This window comes from Ambystoma mexicanum, chromosome 1q, assembly GCF_040938575.1.
Source record: "Ambystoma mexicanum isolate Mex_15411 chromosome 1q, UKY_AmexF1_1, whole genome shotgun sequence".
NCBI classification, from domain to species: Eukaryota; Metazoa; Chordata; class Amphibia; order Caudata; family Ambystomatidae; genus Ambystoma; species Ambystoma mexicanum.
In genome coordinates, this window is record NC_090922.1 from 843,589,984 (window position 1) to 843,610,399 (window position 20,416).

General features: G+C 45.7%; 1 protein-coding gene across 3 annotated transcripts in view; it reads right to left on the reverse strand.

The window, feature by feature from the left end:
* AXDND1 (axonemal dynein light chain domain containing 1) overlaps positions 1–20,416 on the reverse strand; it is an 871,721-nt gene that overhangs the window by 546,962 nt on the left and 304,343 nt on the right. For all 3 annotated transcript variants that reach the window (XM_069641478.1, XM_069641476.1, XM_069641477.1), the window contains exon 8: positions 15,354–15,462. In XM_069641478.1, coding sequence (XP_069497579.1) covers positions 15,354–15,462 — 109 coding nt within the window. The remainder of the gene's footprint in view (positions 1–15,353; positions 15,463–20,416) is intronic.

Genomic DNA, 20,416 nt, shown 5'->3' on the forward strand with positions numbered 1-20,416 from the left:
AGAGCCTGGCCTGCTTTCAAGTTATTACTTGCCTCAGCCATCATGTGTGACATTTTTCTCCAGAGTCCTATCACATAGTCAGTCACTCTGACTGGCTTGGGGGAAGGAGCACTCTCCAACCCCTCCTTGATCAGGGCTAATGGACCTCTGTCTGGATGGCCATATAGAAGCTCGAAGGGACTGTAACCCACTCCCTCCTGAGGGTCTTCTCTATATGCAAAGAGAAGGCATGGCAGTAGAAGATCCCACTTTTTCTTAAGGGTGTCCTCTAAAGCTCCTATCATGCTCTTCATTGTTCTGTTAAACCTTTCTACCAACCCATTTGTCTGAGGGTGGTATGCTGTTGAGAACTTACAGGTAACTCCACAGTTTTACCACATGGCCTTCATGTAGTGTGACATAAAATATGACCCCCTGTCGGATATTACCTCCTTAGGAAACCCAACCCTGGTAAAAATACCAAAGAGGGCCTTAGCCACAGCCTGAGCTGTAACAGTTCTCATAGGAATTGCTTCAGGGTACCTAGTAGCATGGTCTACTACAACAAGGATGAACCTGTTGCCTGAAGAGGTTGGAGGGTCAAGAGCACCCACAATGTCGATTCCCACCCTCTCAAATGGTACTCCCATCACAGGGAGAGGCACTAAAGGCGCCACATTCTTGGAACCACTCTTACCAGAAGTTGGCAGGTGTGGCAACTCTTGCAATACTTATCTACCTCAGCCCCCATTTTAGGCCAATAAAAGTAGAGAGAGAGCCTTTCCTTGGTCTTCTTGAAACTCAAGTGACCAGCCAAAGGTATATCATGGGCTAGTTTCAAGAATTGGAGTCTGTTCTCTTGGGGCACTACAAGTCTTTTGTCGTCTCCAGGAGTGGACTCAGTCGGTTAACTATAGAAGAGGCCATCTTCCCAGTGTAACCTATACTTCCGAGGCTCTTGCCCTTCAAGCTGAGAAGCTGCCTGGTGGCGAGGACCTTCCAGAGTTGGACATTCTCTTTGTCCCTTACTGAAGTCTGCCCAATTGGGGCCACCTTCTGCCAGTAAAGACTGCAGCTCAGGATGGTCCAAAAGGTCCAGATCTCCAATAAGATCCTGGCCTTCTACTAGGTCTGAAACCCCAGGCTCTAGTTCAACCACACAGGGTGGTACCTCCCTCTCAGCCTCAGCTGGAGGTGGAATCACAGGAGTGATTTTTGACAACCTAGGAGACCTCCTGGTTGGAAGCACTGGAGTGCTTTCTGTTGGTTTCTTTTTGGAAGTCTTGGGTTTCCCCTTTGCTTCTTGTTGCTTAGAAATTGCAGTTAGTAACTCCAGTGGAGTAGGAGTGATTTCTTTTTCTATCATCTCCTCAGTAGAGCCTCTCAAGGTCCTCTCCCTTGCAGGTCTGATGAGCTCCTGTAATCTCTTACTATGAGGTCTGAGAGTACTTGACACTACTCCAATATCTTTGAGATCATTGCCCAACAACACCCTTCCAGGTACTTTAGATTGGATACTAACAGGTATTCTGACAGTCATGTCATTGCACTGGATGAGAGCTGGTAATTGGGGAAGCATCTGCACAGGCCCTCCAGCTAACTTAGTGAGGCATTTGGGTGCCTTAGCAACATCCTCTACCTTGAAAAAAGATTCATTCACCACAGTTATGCTGGACCCAGTGTCTCTAAAGGCAGGGGTCTCCTGCCCATTCACTAGGACACTGTCCTTATAATACTCTTTAGTATTATTTGGGATAGAATTATACACATCTAAATTCTGTTGTTCCCACAACCCCAAGGATACTAAAGATATAATAGCTGAGACTCGGATGGGGTCTTCAGCTAGCAGTTGAAAGTTTCCACTGGTCATTGGTACTTCCTCATCTGGAGTGAAGGCTAAGGAGACCGTGTGGATCCATGAAGGTTTACCCTTACATCTGGGATCCCCTTTCACATGGTCAGTTGAACCACAAACATAACGTTTTCCAAATGTCTTTATGAATGGTGGCTTGTTCTGACCCCCTTCTGGTCTGGGACCAGAAGGTACACTAGCCTGATTCGGTTTCCCTTGTCGCTTACCCTTAGAATTTTGTTTGTGGCCCTCTTTGGAATTGGAATTATTTGAATTCTCTTTGTTGTCTTTCTTAGGCTGCTTTCCCTCATCCTTTTTTCAGAGTGACCCCTGAATCCATGTCAGTAGCCCTGTTGGCAACCCACAAGTCAGCACCCTTAGCTAGCATCTTAGAATCCAGTTTTTTTGAATCAGCCAAGTGCTGTATGAGCTCAGGAGAGCAGGCATCATAGATAGACTCCAACATTACAAGATTTCTCATTCCTTCATAAGTGATCACTCTGTAACCCTTAATCCATCCCTCTAAGTTTTTCAAACACTCATTCACCCAAGTAGCCCAAGGGGTACTATCATGCTTTTTGAGGGTCCTAAACCTCTTAAGGTACTGGGATGGGGTCTTCCCAAATCTAGCTATCAAAGCTAGTTTCACACATTCATAATCCATCCTATCCACCTCCCCCAACTCCATTACCACATCAGATGCAACAGGGGGGAGCCAAGAGAATAACCAGGGGATCAACTGATTCCCTGTGATATCCTGGTGCCCATGATTGTATTCAAACATAGCTAACCAATCTAACACATCCCACTTAGGTTCATACATACACACAATCTCTTTAGGCATCCGGGGTCTTTTTGGACTGGAGGATCTAGAGGATTTGGGGAGAGAAGCATTTTCCAAAGACAATTTCTTCATCTCTAGCTCATGATTGAGCTCCATTTCTTTGAGCCTTAGTTTCTGATGTTTCTGTTCAGTGTGGGCACTAATTCCTAATTCTTTTAAATTCAAGTCTCACTTTTTCTAGAGTGATAAATTCAGGACTTAATGTGGGACCTGACAAAGGCCCAGTAGCCATAGGTTGAGGCCTATGAGCAGGCAGAGAGCCAGAGGGGTGACATTGTTATCCTCCTCTTCCTCATCTGCTTCAACAATAACATCATCAACATGATCATCCTCCATGTTCCCTACATTTGCTGGAGGAGTGGGCACTACAGCCACACTCTCCAGTCTTTGGTGTTCTAACAATCTTTCAATCATTTCAGATTTCTTGCCTTTGACAGGAATACTTTTTTTCCGTCTGCACAGATCCCTTAAATAATCAGCAGTATTTACAAGGATGGTCTCCTGGCTATAGATTTCCATATTTGACTTTTTTTTTAATTAACTTTTAGTGATTGTTAAGCCTTGTTGTTAATTAAACCAAGGTACTAGCAGCACTCTAAAATGTAAATCCAATACTTCTATCCTCACCGCGGTACAACAGTGTTAGGCAGAATCCTGTACAGTTCCCTTAGGGAGCACAACAGAAGATTAAGACTACAGGTATGAGCAATAAATCCCCTTTGGTATCAGTCTGTACCACAAAGATTTAGTTGGTAGCTGGGGCTAAGCAGTCAGACTTATCTCAAGTAGGAGATGAGCAGTATTCAGGGTTTACACATTAGGACTACAGTACTATGGAACAAGGAAACACTGACCAAAGCTTGGTATGAAAAAGAATATATATATTTATTTTACACACTCTGATGTTCACACACAAGTCACTATTATTAAAGCAAGTTAAATCAGTCAAGAAAAGTATACACAACTCCCTATTTAAATTGTAGACAGGTTTGAGCAAGAGTGAAAACTGAGCAAAACGGCACAGTGAAAACCAAGCAGAAATGGTACTCTAACAATTTCTCAAAAGGGAGGGAAAGGACAAGTTATAAAGGTTTAGACTCTAGAACACACCAGCAACACTTCCCAAGTAGATTGTGAACAAGTTAGGCAAGGCAGCACTTTAGCATATGCAATACTGAGGTGAAAACCAAGCAAAATGTCACAAGTTTAAAAGGAGGGAAGGAAAAGGTGGTTATAAGAGTTAGGTGCACCAACACATTTCTAGGTGAGAAGCAATCTAGAGAAGGCAGTTGTAACAGATTTTAGCCAGAGTCAATAGGCCTGTGCCAGTGTCAATGGTACAAGGCAAGGTGCCCAGGGTAAAAAATGTTCTAGTAGCTGCAGTCAAGTCTTTGGTTAACGATTCAAAAAGGTGGTTGCAGAAGGTGAAAGACAATGTTAGATGATAGGGGCGGCCAACCCAGTAGGTAAGTAATGGATTTAAAACACTTTTAGTGATACCCAACGAAACGGGAAGCCTGGCGGAACAATGTACATTTAAAGTAGAAGAGGCTCCTGCGGTGGCGGTAGTTCCTGGCAGTTCCTGCAGTTCGGGAGATCCAACAGAGGAAGAGAGGCTCTCGTCATGGAGGAAGGTTCGGGTTACTGCACTGCCCAGGGATGAAACCAGCCGCGGTGCTGCCCAAACGAATAAAAGGTATGCTCCTTTAAATAGTGGTCCGGGTGGACGGGTGCTTGGCTATCCAGTCTCCTAGTGCAGGGCACTGGCGATTCGACCAAGGCAGGTCCGGGAAGGTGATTGGCAAACTGGTTGGCTCCACCAGCTCAAGGGAAGAAGACTTTTGCAGAGGAAGATCTTCTCAAGTCATTGGAGAAAAAAGGTGAGGATCTGCAGCAGGGCTTCACCGGTGGTTCAGTCATTGCAGATGTCTTCAGCTTCTCTCCTCTTCGGTTTCTTAGTTCCAGTGGCGACGTCTTGTCCTCCAGTCCTCAGTACCCTGCTTTTATGCAGCAAGACCCCCATTCATACAGCCTAGCTGTCACTCACACAGTAGGGTGGCTTTCCTGGCGGAAGAACCCACCCAGCCTATCAGGGCAGAGTGCGACTTGGGTTGCGCAGGCAACCCTGTCCAGGGTGCCTATTCCCCCTCCCACACACCCTGTCTACCCCAGACTCAGTGGCGCAGAGAGGAGGACTTCTGTGCAGAAGCCCGGCAAAAGGACGAACAAAGGATCCCCGACCTGGGTTAGGATTATAGAGAAAGACACGAGAAAGAAATATTAACAAAGTTCTGGCAATAAAAACCTATCGGAGTAAAGTTAGTATTAAAATAAACCGGCGGTATGTTAGAGGCTGTCAGTAAAAGTGGTAGCCTCGAACAATGGGAAAATCCCATAGGGAAATATTCATGGTCGAATATTTATGGTAGTAACCACTGCCACCAGCCAGAAAGGTTTGAGAGAGGGACTGTACGGTACCCCCTTGAAAATGAACATTAGGGAAAAACTATTAACCCTTTCCAGTACTTCCATAGTAAGATGAGTTGTACTGGTTTAGTTCATAAGAATTGACTAGTAAAGTCAATGGGGACTTTACATGCCCTGGAGACAGTAGTCAGCCCCAGAGTATGGAGTCTATGTTTGGGGGTCGCTACAACACCCCTGTGGTACGGCACGGAGGGTGCTGTGTAACACACGTGTTAAAAAGAAGATTCCTATGAGGGTGAGAAAACCCCATAGACCAGAAGCACACAAGATAGCCTAAAACATACACTAGTAATCTGTCTAAGAGTGGGGAAAAAGGGTCTCACGCTTAGCAGGAGATAAAATAAACCCTTCGAATCCAGCAAAGCTGCTGGGGGGCTCTATAGATAAGGGAAATTAGCCTCAGGAGAGAATTATCCCTAACAAGGGGTGCAGAAAGGGAGGGGAGGAACAAAACAAGCGACCATCGTACTAGGCCTGATGACATTTCAGATAGTGCTGGATGGGGTGGGGGTGGTTTAGAGGAAACAAAACAAGTAAGGGGATGGGGGAGGAGACCGGCGAGGCTGCTATCATACTAGGTCCAGGGACAATTCTGATAGAGTAAGTGCATAGAAGAAAGTAAGGGGAGGAGGGGAGGAAATAGGAAAAGGGAGAAAGGGAGAGGAGGAGAGAACAGAGAGTAAGCAATCAAAAAGAGTGGAGAAGCAAGAGGGGAGAGCGAATACAATTGCACAAGTCAGTAGTAACACATAATATTTATTGCAAGCCAAGATACAAGATGAAGATGGGAACAACATGATTCATGTCCACCATGAGTACAAGATGCAAAGGAAGTCCAGCATGAGAGTTGAGAAAGGGTGACGCACCGTGAATCAATGAAGTCCATAAAAGTAAAATCCTGCATTGGCCACACAATGGTGATGGTGAAACCAGAATGTACCAGGACAGACTCCTGCAGAAGTAGGCTGAAGGGGGGGAGAAGCAGGGTAGAAGAATCAAGCAAAACAGGCAACACCTTTGTTTTTGATTTTACTGGATTTGCCACCTTATTTGACAGACAAGTACCATCCTCATGGATCGGCTTCAGGTAGCCAGATGGATTCAGGGTGAGGGGATTAAACCCGACCATTGCTTTATCATAGGTGATGTCCCTTGACGAACATCTCTACACCAGGTGCTCAGGTTGACGGAATCCCTAGAGTCCCTCACTGGCCAGGTTAAATGCCTTGCTAAAGGCCCTGGCCTAGCAAGGAACCAGTTTCCTGGTCTGCTATGGGCCTAAGGAAGTTGATCCTGAGACATTGCCCCTTACCATCCATGAAGGAGACCCAATAGTGTCCTATCCTCTCTGGGCACTGAACACATGGACAGGGTTGCAGGCTAGTGCACCAATCACACCACCTATGCGTAGTCCAAATCCTGCCTTGCCCAGTGCTGCGCCCCATCACCCCGCAGCGCCCAGTGTAGATGCTATCATGGTTGCGCCCGTAAGCACCCCTATTCTACCAGGGCTTAGAGCACATGCCTGTGCTACACCAGAGGATAGAGATGCCAAACTGATAGCTTCCTCCATGGCGGCTGCTTTCAAGGATGTGCTATATGAGGCCATCGCATCATCATCTGAGCATGGCCGCTATGTCTGCCTGAAACCCTTCTCTGGGGAGAAACCCATCCTGAGGGGTGAAGAGGAGTACCAACTTTGGGCGGACTATACTAACCAGATGATACATGACTGGAGGGCTCCCTACCGGGAGAAGAGGCGTTGCATCATTGAGAGTCTTTCCGTTCCTGCATTGAGAGTCATTCAGGCGCTCTGTGCCAGGCAGCCAGACCCCACAGCGATGGACATCATGTACATGCTGGATGTGGAGCCATTGAGTCCATTGCAGAGCTCATGGTGAGGTACTACGCCACCCGCCTCCAACAGGGTGAGCGTCTCTCTGAATATCTTGCGAGGACCAAGCCAATTCTTCAGCTGACTTTGCAACGCAAGGGGATTGAGCCGAAAAGCCTGAACCTGGTCAGGCTGCAACAGGTAATGCGCAGAGCCAAATCTCTGCCACTGTTACTTCTGCAGCTACGACTCAGAGAACAGACCCAGAGACCACTACCCTTTTGTTGAACTGGTCCAAGAGGTGCGTACTCTGGAGGGCGAGATGGAAGACACAGTGTACAGTTTACCAGGTCAACTGGTGTCTCCATATGCTGTACCGGAATATGATCTGCGACATCAAGTAGAGGAGTTGCACCAAACCATCCAGGCGATGCAGCTGCAGAGGGTGCAGGCCAAGCCACCGCCTGTAATGGCATCCAGGACACCAGAGTGCGGGAGAGGTTCGACACCGCCATCCCGAGAGAGGTAACACCAGCTCTTCTGCTGCGCATAAGAGCCACGGCAGCCCCAGGCGAATCAATGGCGTTCTACACTGCTCCAGCCTTGGCAGTTCTGCCATAGGTGTGTACAGGAGGGCCACACCTTCCGTATGTGCACAAATTCACCGGATTACAATCAAGTAACGGCAAGGTTCCAGGCCTTGAATAGTCCAACGTACGCAATGGTGGGAAACGCCAGCGAGGACCAGGAAGCGGAGCACCTGAATGCTCAATACTACTACGCTCCAATCGAGTAGAGGTGGAAACCAACAAGTCTGCATGACCAGACGGGCCCAAAGCGGCAGTGACACCACTGGTGAGCAAGTCATCTGGGAACCAGCATCCTCCCAGACTGGCTAGTCCACCCGAGAGGAAGATCACGTGTAGTTAAACTACCAGCAAGCACAGCACCCGAACATCATGGGCGATAACCAATGGGCTCATAGGACCACCCGCCATTGTGAAATTTGCCATTGCTGGCCGACAGGCACAAGCGCTTCTGGATAGCGGCTCATAGGTGACCTTTGTTTATGAGCCGCTCTACAGAAAACACCTGGCGCATATACATCCCATTGGAGCCCTTGGCTGGGCTGAACCTTTTCGGTGTGGGACAACCATTGCAAATATTTGGGGTACATCCGGGTCAGACTGCAGTCTCCACGCGATGTAGCTGGAGTCAGTGCTCCTATCAACACCCTGGCTTTGGTCTGCAACAGTCTAAGTGAAGATCCCGCAAAACCATTGGTGATTGGAACTAAGTCCTCGATGTTTGACGCACTAGCAGCATTATGTGTGGAGATGGCTGGACAACGATATGCCAGCACGTTATCCATGCATCCCATGTGCCAACAGGCATACTTGCAGAGAGAGATAGGTCCAAAGCTCCACCTGATGGACCCACTGGCGATGTTCGCACCACCCGGTTCGGGCAAATCAAAATCCCTGCACACGCTACTGTGATGGTTCCTGGCAGAGTGCGACTCAGCTGGGAGCAACAACCAAGACGTCTGGGGATGGAGGCACCAGAACGTGAAGAGCTCCCAGGGGGTTTACTGGTACAGCAGACCCTGGTGACAGCGGATGGAACAGACCTGAAGACCATCAAGGTACCGGTCATTAATGTGACCAATAGGACCTTCCGTGTAACAGGATGCACCATCATCGCACAGTTTCCCCATGACTGCATCTGTATGCCTGCTGGCATCAATTCCTCGGGTCTCAGGGTGGCATCTATATCCACCTTAGCCACAATTCCACCAGCTACTTGGCCCTGGTCGGTGTTTCCCATTTTTACCGTGGACAACATTATAGCAGCTGTCTCTAAGCCGAAGTCAGCTTCCTCTAAAGACCCCATTCTCCTGGGCATTCTTAAAGACATTTTACCAAACATTGCACCTCTGCTACTGGCAGCCATTAATAATTCTCTAGGAGCATGTCTGATTCCTGCACCCTTCAAAAGTGCAATTGTCATACCGCTATTAAAAAAGCATTCTCTGGACCCCCCGTCTCCTGCTAACCTCCACTCTATATCTCTTCTTCCATTTCTCATGAAGATTCTGGAATCTTTGGTCTGTCCACTTCTTAGTTCTTTTCTTGAAGGATCTTTCTTTTTCACCCCTCACAATCTGCGTTCCATCTGGGCCGGGGCACAGAGAGTGTGCTTGTCTCCTTGGAGGGCGATCTGGTGCAGATGCGGGGTCAAGGCAGCGTTGGTGCTTTGGTTCTGCTTGACCGTTCTGCTGCGTTTTACACCAAAGATCATGCTATCCTGTTGAAGCGCCTAACCGGGCCGTCTGCAATGGGACTGTCCTAACCTGGTGCTGTTCCTTCCTCTCTGATCACTATCAAACTCTCTCTCTTCCTCCCTTCTGTTCTCAGGCAATGACTATCACTTGCGCTGTTCCTCAAGGGTCCGCCGTCTCACCTGTATTGTTTAATCTATACGTTCAACTGTCACGGATTTCCCCCTTTCTCACCTGAGATCGATCCTTGTAGGATTTCTTGGGAGGAGTCTTCTTGCGCACGGATCGGGTTTTGTACAAGCCCGCGCGAGCCTCTTCTGGCTCCAGCATGCGTTCAGTGTTCCAGGATACTCGGAGGCTCCGGAAAGTCCATGAAACGAGGAAGGTATACACGAAGACACCACACGAAATCCGGGAAGCAAGATAGAGAGAAGAGGGAGGAAGGGAGATGGGATTTAGAGGGTCCGGGAACCAGGAACAGGAGAATAGTTCAGCGAACTACGGAGCACATGTCTAGCCACTACTAGCGATAGCGTAGAGATGCACGGGGCCGCAGGGGCGTGGTCTGTTTGTAGAATGTGCTACGTCCGACGTGGAGGCTGGTGGAAGGCGTACCACGATAGACGGCCATGTTGGGAGTACCAAGGAGTGCAACCCCCTTTGTGATAGGGACCAGGAAGTCCAAAAGGGGCGTGTTCTGTGGATCATGACATCAACCTCTGACCAAGCTCATTTCCTCCCACGGCTTCCTTTGTTATTCTTAGGATGATGACACCCAGATCCTGGTTCGCCTTAACCTTATTCAACCTGAGTGGCAGCCAGATTTAGGCTTTGTCTCAAGGCCGTGGGGGAATGGATGTGTAACAACTGGCTCAAGTTGAACGGTGAGAAAACTTAGGTGGTGGTGGGCCCACCTTCTGCTTCCTCACTCTAGAATTTGGATTTCAGCCATCATCTCTGGGTCCCCGCCCTATTCCCGGTAGTGAAAGATCTTGGTGTCAAAATGTCCTCCACGCTCTGTATGGAGCACCAAGTTAGCGCAATTTGCCAACATGGCTATTTTCAGCTTAAACCGCTCAGAAAGTCCTTCCCTTTATCCTGGCTCAGCTCGTGGCACTGGTGGCGTCTGCCCTGGTCACCTCCTCCATTGATTACTGTAACTCTCTATTCCTGGCAGAGCCTGGCCACCTTCTGCTGTGCCTTCAGGTACTTCAGAATTCGGTAGCGCGCCTTGCCACTTTCACACCACACTGTGCCCATATCTCACTGGTGTTATGCCACATTCACTGGCTTCTTATCAAGCAGCCTATTCAATTGAATGCTGCATTCTTAGTTAACCAGGCCTTTTATGATCGCAGGGTGCAATACCTGCAGGACATATTCCGGCTGTATGTGCTAGGGTGAGCACTCTGTTCTGTGGATGTCTGCCTTCTCTTGGTGCCTAGGGTCAAGCTTAGGGGGGCAGCGCCTTTTCTTTTTTTGTAAACTTTATTTTAGTAACAGGCAGAAAAGTTGTAGATGACGGTACATGGCACCCTGGTCGGGTTCGAACAGACTACAATATTCGGTGCGTACTTCACGTGCTCAGTACAATAGCTCTCAGTTTTTCCGATCAAAAATATTTCAGTCCATCAAAAACACATTTAAATGCAGTTTGTCATCCCGCTGCGTGTGGGTGAGGTAGTCACGAAATGGCCCCCAGATGTCTTTCGACCTGCATGTTGCTCTAACCGCCGTCACGTATCCCTCCTCCTCCCTTTCATTTAAATATGTCAATTCCCTGAGCCACTCCAGACATGATGGAGCTGTTTTGGGTTTCCACTGCTTCAGTATACATTTTTTGGTAACAATGCAACTATATTAAACAATCTGCGAACATAGGGTATATTTACGTAGTCATGCATTACATCTGCTAACTCCTGCCAAAAAAGCATGATCATCGGGCAGTTCCAAAACATGTGTAATGAGTCGGCCCCTGTTTTGCGCATTTCACACATTCCCCAACCACATCTGGGAACAACCTAGAAAGTCGCGCCAGTGTATAATATAGCTGATTCAGTACCTTAAATTGTATGAGCCGGAGTCTCGCTTTGAGCGAGACCTCTCTTGTAAGGCGACAATATGTATGCCACTTTGTGTCCTCAATTTCCATGGCCAGGTCTCATTCCCATTTTGCTTTCGGTGTGTTCCAGAGTGGTTGGCCAGTCTGCACCAGTTTGTATAGCTTGGACACCAGTCTCCTATTTTGAACATCTTCACACTTTTTGGAAAGTACCTCAGTTAGGTCGTGGATGACCTGGATGCCCTTTTTAAAATTGGATAACCCCTCCATCAATTCCTCCACATTCTGCTCTGCCACATTCACCCTGTCTCCCAAGCCGCTATCTCTGTTTGGATCCCTTCAACACTCTTACGAACCTCCTCTCTGAATGAGGTAATTTCTTGGGTTAAAGAGTCTTTCAGTGCCTTTGTGCTGTCCAACAGGTCTTCTTTGGTGAAAGCAACAAGTATTGAGTGTTGTCTTCCCCCGGCCACCTCCATCTTCAATGTTTTGTCAGGATGGTTGTTTCCAGGCAATTTCAGAAAGGTGGCCATACATCCCTTGGAGCTTCTTTTGGTTTGTTTAGACATGTGCCCTGTTCAGTGAGGTGCATGGAATCTCCTCTGGGCGTTCGCCAGTTCAGAATCCTTCAGCCCTGCTTTTAATTATCACCACCCCGTGTAGCCGCAGGTACAGGTAAGAACTGTTTGTCTGAGTTTGCTTTATCTGCTGCTTTATTCCAGGGGTCCACGGGTGTCTTCCAGCTCCCCGTTCATTCACACTGTGTTCTCTCCCAGTGTGGATGCTGAGCCTCCCGGGCCCACAGAGGTGTCTCTGCTCTGGTCCAGGACAGGGAGCAGCTGAGGAAGAGCACAGTGTCCCCCACACTTCGTCAGAGGCTCCACTCACCCCCAATGCAAGCACTCTCACTCAACTCGGGTTGGTTCGCTCAGGCAGCCATATCCTCCCTGGTTCGTCATGGCTTTCATGGGTTTCCCCTCTGTAGCTTCCCTGGACTGATCGGCTACCGACCTTCGCCGCTGATGCGGTGGCACCATTTTGGAGCGGTCCGATCCACTCGCTATCTCCTGGACCTGGGAGCGCAGTCAGGGTTGCAGTTCACTGGTGCATTATGCCTTGGGGTCTGCCAACACGTTGCTTTGCATGAGCTGAAAAAGCAAGGACATCCCTCAAAGGATCCGTGTAGCCAGGAATGCAGTAAGGGAGCTCAGAGTGTGCAGCCAGCTTTGGCTGCTGCCAGCCACGCCCTAAGTCCCCAATTTTCACAATCACCTCTTAAGATTCTTGGTAATGTGCATGCATTGAATTGCGATATTTCATTTACATCAGAATTTACTACGAAAACCCCACCTGTCTGGCTTCCAAGCTAGCACAATCTAAAAGGCCAAAATATTTTCATTTCTTCTTTAATAATCGGTCATCATGCCTCGGGTAAGTGATAAGTATGAAGCCACATGGAGTTGCCTGGAAGGGTGTGCATGTGGTGAAAGAAGCTTTTCACTCGGCCTAACTTTTCTTAAAACATGTCTTATGCATGGTCCAGGAAATCCTGAAGATTTTGGAATTGGTAGAGGTGTAGACCTTTCAGGATCAGTCCCTAAATTGCTGGACGATCACCTCTTTGGACCCTCACATTTAGTTTTAGCCACCAACGTTGGATCATCTGGGTTTTTCGCCACTTTACATGATAGACTTGGGAGGGCTCCCACCTTTCTAAATTTAAGTCACTGATCACCTCTGTAATAATGTAAGATCCAAAACCTGGGCTAGTAGCTTTTCCTCAGAGGTCAGGAGAAGAACAGGGACCTTGTCATCTACTTTGAGTTAGCGTGGGTGAGCTTGACGATCATGCCACTGTTTCTATTTGTTTTGGGCCTGCCACGTTTGCTGGTAGTTCACAAGTTCCTGGATTAAAGCCATACTCTCTTGCGACTGCTGTACAAAATGTTCTGAATTTAGAGTCGGGTCTTCTTGGCTTTCTCAGCTTTCCTTCAACATGTCAAGGACATCTCTCTCACTCACAAGCTCAAAGAGCGAGAATCCTGTAGAGGGTTGCTGGGTCTCCCGGACAGTGAACGAGCCACGGGATCAGTTCATGACCATTTTTCCCATCTTCAACCATCTACTTTCTCAGAAGTTTCTTTAAGGCTTGGCTGAAATAATTCACTAAGGCATTTATTTGCAGTATATTACAATACAAAGGGTGTGAAGGTTTAACAGGTTCCTAACTTCCCCCTTCCCTCCCTGCGAGACATGAAGTTAAACCCTTGACCTGTGAAGATGATCATCTTCTTTCAGAGCCCGGCCATAGTGAAGAACGGTACCAAATGTTTGAGAATTAGTTGTGTTGTATTATTTCTTCTAGGAAAAAGCTTCAGGGTTAAAGGTAGCACAGCCAACTAGAACTAGATTTACCAGTTCTCTACCCTAGAGAACGATAATGGCCCCATAATGCCTTTGACAATCCATCCAAAACATGACCAAAACATGACCTGAATAAAGCGGCTGAAAAAGACTTGAACCACATTCACCATGGAGGTCTTCTGATACGCTTGGCATGTTGATGGAAGATAGCAGGCCAAAAGAATCATGGTCTTGACTATCCACCGATGTCCTTCCATCAGAGGAGAATGAGCCAACTCCTGTACAGTTTGGTAGAAAGGGTTTGGCACTAAGAGTTGTTCGCGGGTAGTTCTATCCCTCTTGCATTGTTCTCGCCTCAATAAAGTAATCTCCTTTTATTTTTATGCAAAAAGAAGGGACATTCCTTCTCTGACCTCTCTTCTTTCAGGATTACTTCCTTGAAGGCTCTACATAGTGAGGAGGCATTGAATTGCACGGCAGCAAACTAGGGGGAGGGTTTTCCGTAGCATGGATTTAGGTGAGAAAGATCTTGTGGAATGGGTGGACTGGAAGCTGTTTCCTTCCCTCCAGATATTTGCCTTCTATTTGATATACTATGTGACTCCATCAAGCAAGGGGTTGCAAGTTGGAATTCTCAGGCCCACCATGTCACTCTCTCCTAAATGCATGCTAATACTTGTGTTCAGTGACCATGGTCATAATGTCTGGTAACTCTGGGCGATTAAACATACAAGGCTATAGATGGTGTGGAGGTCCTTGGACATCCAACATATACTGCCCACAGGGAACAGCATTGCAGGGCAGGCGGTGGTGGCATCTGGCCGCCATATTCTACAGGGCCCTAGCCTCTCTGTAGTGAGCCCAGCATAGTGGCCACTCTCTAACAGTTAGGACACGGAAGCTACAGGGTCATAGAGTACAGGGTATCAGCTAGGCTAGGAGATACACATTTGAACATTGGGACCTTCAAAGTATGTGACATATTGAGTTGGACCGACAGACCATAATTAAGCCTAGACTCTGCCATGGACTCATGAGGATTAACTAACTCTGTGGGTACCCTTTAAGGCAGTTGGATGTTTCAGAACTAAGGCAGACAGATCCGCACACAATTAGAAGTGTTCGGATGTACGGGTCAAATTAACTACATTTTAACCTATATCTGTAGCACTTCAGAAGACTGTGAGCCTCACTGTCTGGTGATAATGATAAAAATGTGTGACTTTTAAATGCATCCTATTTTTAAAATCCCACTTAATTATACAGTAAGTTAGAATCACGTGGGATATTGACTGCATGATGTACATTGAAAGTGTGCCTGGGGCAAATAACCCATATGTGCATCAGACTGCCCTGCCTTTTTATCCCACGCAATGCCAAAGCATGATGTAGAGGTATTTGAAAAAACAAGTGGATTTAAAATATCATTTTTCCTGTTCTCCCCATAATCATGAAGCAGCCTTCTGTGTTCACAGTGATCATAGTCTGTTTGAGTTGTGAAGTAAGTTAACCCTACCATGCTAAGCTGCAACCCCACTGAATAACCATTCTGTCAAAGAAAGGATTTTTGTGTTGGTAAAAAATGACTAGGATTAACAGACATGCAAGAGAGATTGATAGCACATATGAGAAGTGTGCCTGCTTCGTTACCTGAGTGGGTCCAGCTGTACCAATGTCCTCTGAATTCACTCCAGCTTTCTCTAGCATGGCATCCATCACCTTCATCAGCTGCAGAACCTCAGCTCGGCTGTTCGGCTTCCTACAAGAGGGGCGTGACAATGGTAGCATGAAGCGATATTGAAAAACCTGAATAAATAAATAAGTAAATAATAGAACAGGCCACCTAACTTCACTAACCCATTCAGCAATGTCCCTTATATCCCTTAAACGGCCAGAGAGAACTGTGGTACCCAGGGCCAACAGACCTGGGTGTTTGTGGGGGGACCAGAGGATCCTCCCCACAGCAATCACAGGCCCTGCATCACACATCAGGGAACATTGTCACAGTAGCCATATACAAGATACAGATTCATGGCATCAGGATACATCAAATAGGTAAATAAGAAGAAGATAATAATACATCTTGCCAATCTCCTTTATGCATTCCTCAATGATGGATTTAATCTATGGGCCCGAAACACATGGATGATTATAAGGCTATACGGATACATGGAAGATATATCTGCTCGATGGATACCCAGATAAAAGATCCACTCCATGGATAACTGCATTTGCTCCACAGATATCTGAACCGTGGACCTGATTTTAGATGCAGGGATGATACATCACCTACATGTGATTCAATATGCTCTATGAATATCTGGTTAATGTATCTTCTCTATGACTAGTATCTCATGTTTATGGATACTCTGACAATATATCCACTCTATATCAGTCTGGGTGCACAATTGAACAATGTATGTGTTATATATATTTCATAGGGCAGCGATAGCTGCCCTATAGTTAAGAGGAGTCAGACTCCCATAGGAACCCCTCAAATTGCTATCATTAACTTATGATTCGAGTAACAGTTATGGCTGAAATTTCAAAAGTGATTAAAAACATGCGGGCCCCGCCAGACTGCAAAGTTTTGTAAAGATTTGTTAAAAAATAAAAACGTTATTAAGCGTCAAAAACTTTAGATATATATTTATATATAAAACAACGCTACCAAATTCATGGTGATACATTATGGGAGTGCCATACTTTTATGGCTTTTAACAATTGATTGCTGTGACTTTTTCCACAAAATGACAAAGGAAATATGTATTGCATAATTGGTATCCTGATCATTATGTCGAAATCGCTACAGAGAGTGCCACTCATCTGACTGGTGTAAAATCAGTGACAAGAAGATATATATAAATATATAGATCTGGTCAACACGTTAATGGTCAATGTTACTTAGGTGATATATCTCTTCTATGCATTCCCTCAATGATGAGGCCACTCCATAAATACAATGGCAACAGATCTCTACTTAGATCTGGACCACAGATCTACAGACATAAGAGTAACGTACTGTCTCTATGGATATTTCAACAATGTATCTGGCCTATAGATGCCTGGACACATGATTTGCTAGATAGATTTCATGGGTAAAGTATCTGTTCTCTGGATAACTGCAACATAGAGCTGCTCCATAAATACCAGCTCTATGGACACAAGGACAAGGTATATGCTCTACAGATACCTAGACAATAGATCTAACTACTAGGATGATACATCTGCACTTTGGATACCTAAATTATGGCTTTGCTCCATGGATACCTTCAAGATGGGACTGTTGTTTACCATGAGAACAGATCTGCTGTATGTGTTCCTAGACCAGGGCTCTGGCGTACAGATACCTGGATTGTATTCGCTATGGGTTACTAATCACAAATCTTCCCTACCTATTCTTGCACAATCCATGTTCTCTACAGATACCTGAACTATTTATCTTATGTATGGATTCTTGGATGACAGATTTATTTCTTGAATACTGGGACAATATGTTAATGTATTGAAAAATCATACAAAGTGCAGCCCTGGCATACAGCAGTGGGGCAGTGTAAAACCAATAAATACAACACACTATCATAAAACATAAAACATGTACAAATGGTATATCCACCACAAAGTAAAATAAGTTAAAAAATGATTTACAATAAAAAATAAGTATGCTGAGATATGTACATTTTTAAGAGCGTTCCTGAATTCAAGCATTGTAGGAAGTAGGCTGATGGGAGGAGGGAGAGACGTCCAATCTCGAGGAGCAGCTGCCCAGAATGCTTAGGCTGCAAAATGTGAGTGCTTAAGGTAGACAACCTCTCTGCAAGGTAAGATGGCTGATCCAAAACCACAGCCTTTTAAAGTGATACAGCAAGTCTTGAAAAGTAAACAAGAGTGAATGGGAATCCAGTTCAGAGAGGTGCGCATTGGAATGATGTGCTCAAATTAATATATGCCGGAGGCGTAATGGGCCGCAGAATGCAATACTGTTTTCAGAGGAGATAAGATGGAAGCAGAAAGACCCACAAAGAAGGCATTCTCATCCTCCAGATGAAACAAAACTAAGGTCTGTAGAGTAATTCAAAGCCTGAGGGAGGGCTAAAAGTTTTCAATTTGCAAAGAAGAAATAACTCTACAGGTACCTACCTGATGGAGATGCTCTTCATAAACCCAAACCATGCACCTGTTGTACCAATTGGGACATTCCTTTTCTGCTCTATTTATATTTGGGCGATAGGTTCCTGTTTGGTTTGACATTTTTAAGACACAGCAGCATGAAGGTGCTATGGAAAAAGGGGACTATTTCTGCCCCAAAATGGTTTTCATTAATCAAATATGTAATTCCTTGGTGGAGGTAGGTACAGAAATACGACATCCTCTCTTAAGCTTCCTGTGAATGCAGTAACATAAAACGTTCAGCTGCACACAAAAGAGAGCAGGAGGGAACATAAGGGCCACATTTGGTGCTAAAAACAGAAGGCCACAGTCTTAAGCATCCACAATGGTTAATACAAATAACCTTGCACAAAATGTGGTCTCTCCCAGTGAGCCGATTTAAAGAGCACAGAGCAGTGGAAAACTGATTTTACTGGAAAGTGGCATAGATTAGGCGATCTGCTGTATTTTCGACTTACTGTATGTGCTGAAGCAGATTGTCTGGGAGCCAAAGTATCGTGAGGTGCCGTAGTCAATGCAGGAAAATGTGGTAGAACAGGGGAATGAAGATGAACAGAGAGTAAAGGAAAGGCATGCCTTATACTGGTACAGTGGAAGAAACCCTCAACCGTACTAATCTTCCTATCCAAAGAGAAATCAGAATCTAGGTTAGACCCCTGAATTAATATGGTTGAGACCGAAATCAGTGGGTAGCATATATCTGAAGACCTCTTGAAGGTACTCCAGAGCTGTGCACTGGTGCCATCCAACAGCACTTTGATTCAGTGGGTGTTTTTACTCAAGCCAATAGTGTTGCACCCACAAACTGAAGCCCTCCATGCAATGCATAAAGCAGCTTATTTTATCATGCATACCTTGAAATGGGTTATTGTGTTGTTTACATAGGGCAAGGAACAGAAACATAAGGAATGGCTAAGATATGACATTTGAGCCTTAGTCAACCACGTAGGTTAAGGACAGAGGGATCATGGCCAGAAAAGTGTTATGAAGTGGACATTGTCAAGTACTGCCAAAATGATATGGAACTTAAGAAGCATGGTAAGTAGAGATACATCTTTTTAAGTAAGGGAATGTGCCCAGGTTCCTTCAAAGCAAAGCGGACTTGACCAGATTGAAGACAAATAATAAGTATCAGGGTAAAAGGGCTGGTGATAGTGGGAGTCATTCTGATTAAATCAACTGAGTAAAGGTTCAAGGGAGAGCCAGATTTCACATAAGAAAGTAGAGAGATAGAAAAGAGAGCAAGAAAGAGCAAGAGAGTGAGAGAAAGAGATTTGGGCAATTAGGTGCGCTCGTCTGGAGGATAGCTCAGGGGCAACGTGCTCGCCTTGGAAGCAAGGCGACACTGAGTAATACAGGTTCGATTCCCGGGTCTGCGCTTGGAAACCTCTGGGTATTAGGCGCGTTATAAATAACCAATCATATCATATTGTAATAAAGGAGACTAAGCCACCTCACAGGACCACAGAGAAAGAATGAGAGTGAGCATGCTTTTTGGTCCTGCAAGCTGCTTTGCACTGTAAAGATATATTTATCGGTATTATTAGTACACATGATCTTGAAAGTCTAAACAGAGATTGTAATGGATTGAATCACAGGGTGGTACACATAATACACAATCTTGTGGGATATTCGAACATTTGGACCAAAACTTTGCAACCAGATATATGCAAGTATGGTTTATTTACTGAAAAAAGAGTTCCAGGAAGGAACTGAGTTCATGTGCCTGTCTTTTTGTTTGTCTGTGGTGCATGTGTTTATTGGTGTATGCTTAATCTTTGTTGAGTGGTGAACCAAAGGGCGCAGTTCATAGTTCTGAAATTGAGGATATCTGTGTGAAAGTTGTATGACAACAACTGGTTGTCTGACATTTGCTAATTGTGTTTATTGTCTTGTTGGCATGTGAGAGGTGCATTCTCCGGGAAGAGGCTCCTGACTGGTCAGTGTGGTTGTGATACAATATGCCTACTTAGAATACGTATAGAGCAAGGAAATGTTTCTGTCAGTCGTCAGTTGGGAGCTGGAGAAGAACAGGTTTAACTACAGGACAGAATCCCAAAGCTCAGTCGTCCACTATTTTAGAGCCTAGACTTGGGGCCTTTGTGAGTTTAAGTGATTAACAAACGCTTGTTGGAATTTGCACTATGGACTTACACTGTGTTAAGGTATGTGAGCTGTCAAGATGCCACTGAGTCAGATTTACTGCATCACTTTCCCCTTTTACTGTTGATGTAGGACCACAGGATCAAGTGAGTAAGATATTTTTTTATAAGTTAAAAATAGGCTGCCTATCTGAAGGATGACAGTGAGTGTGCCTTTGTGTGCTTTGGGTCAGAGTAATCATGCTCTATATTCATCTGCCTCCTATGTTACTCTTATGTCATCCCTTTTCTGTTAATAGTAATGAGCCAATAGAAAAAGAGAAATTACTTTGATAGTGGAGGACAGCCTCTTTTTTGTTTCCAGGACGGGTGAACAATCTGTTTAAGGAATAGACTATATGGAGGACATTTCTTGCTGCAGCACTACTGAAAAAATAGTGC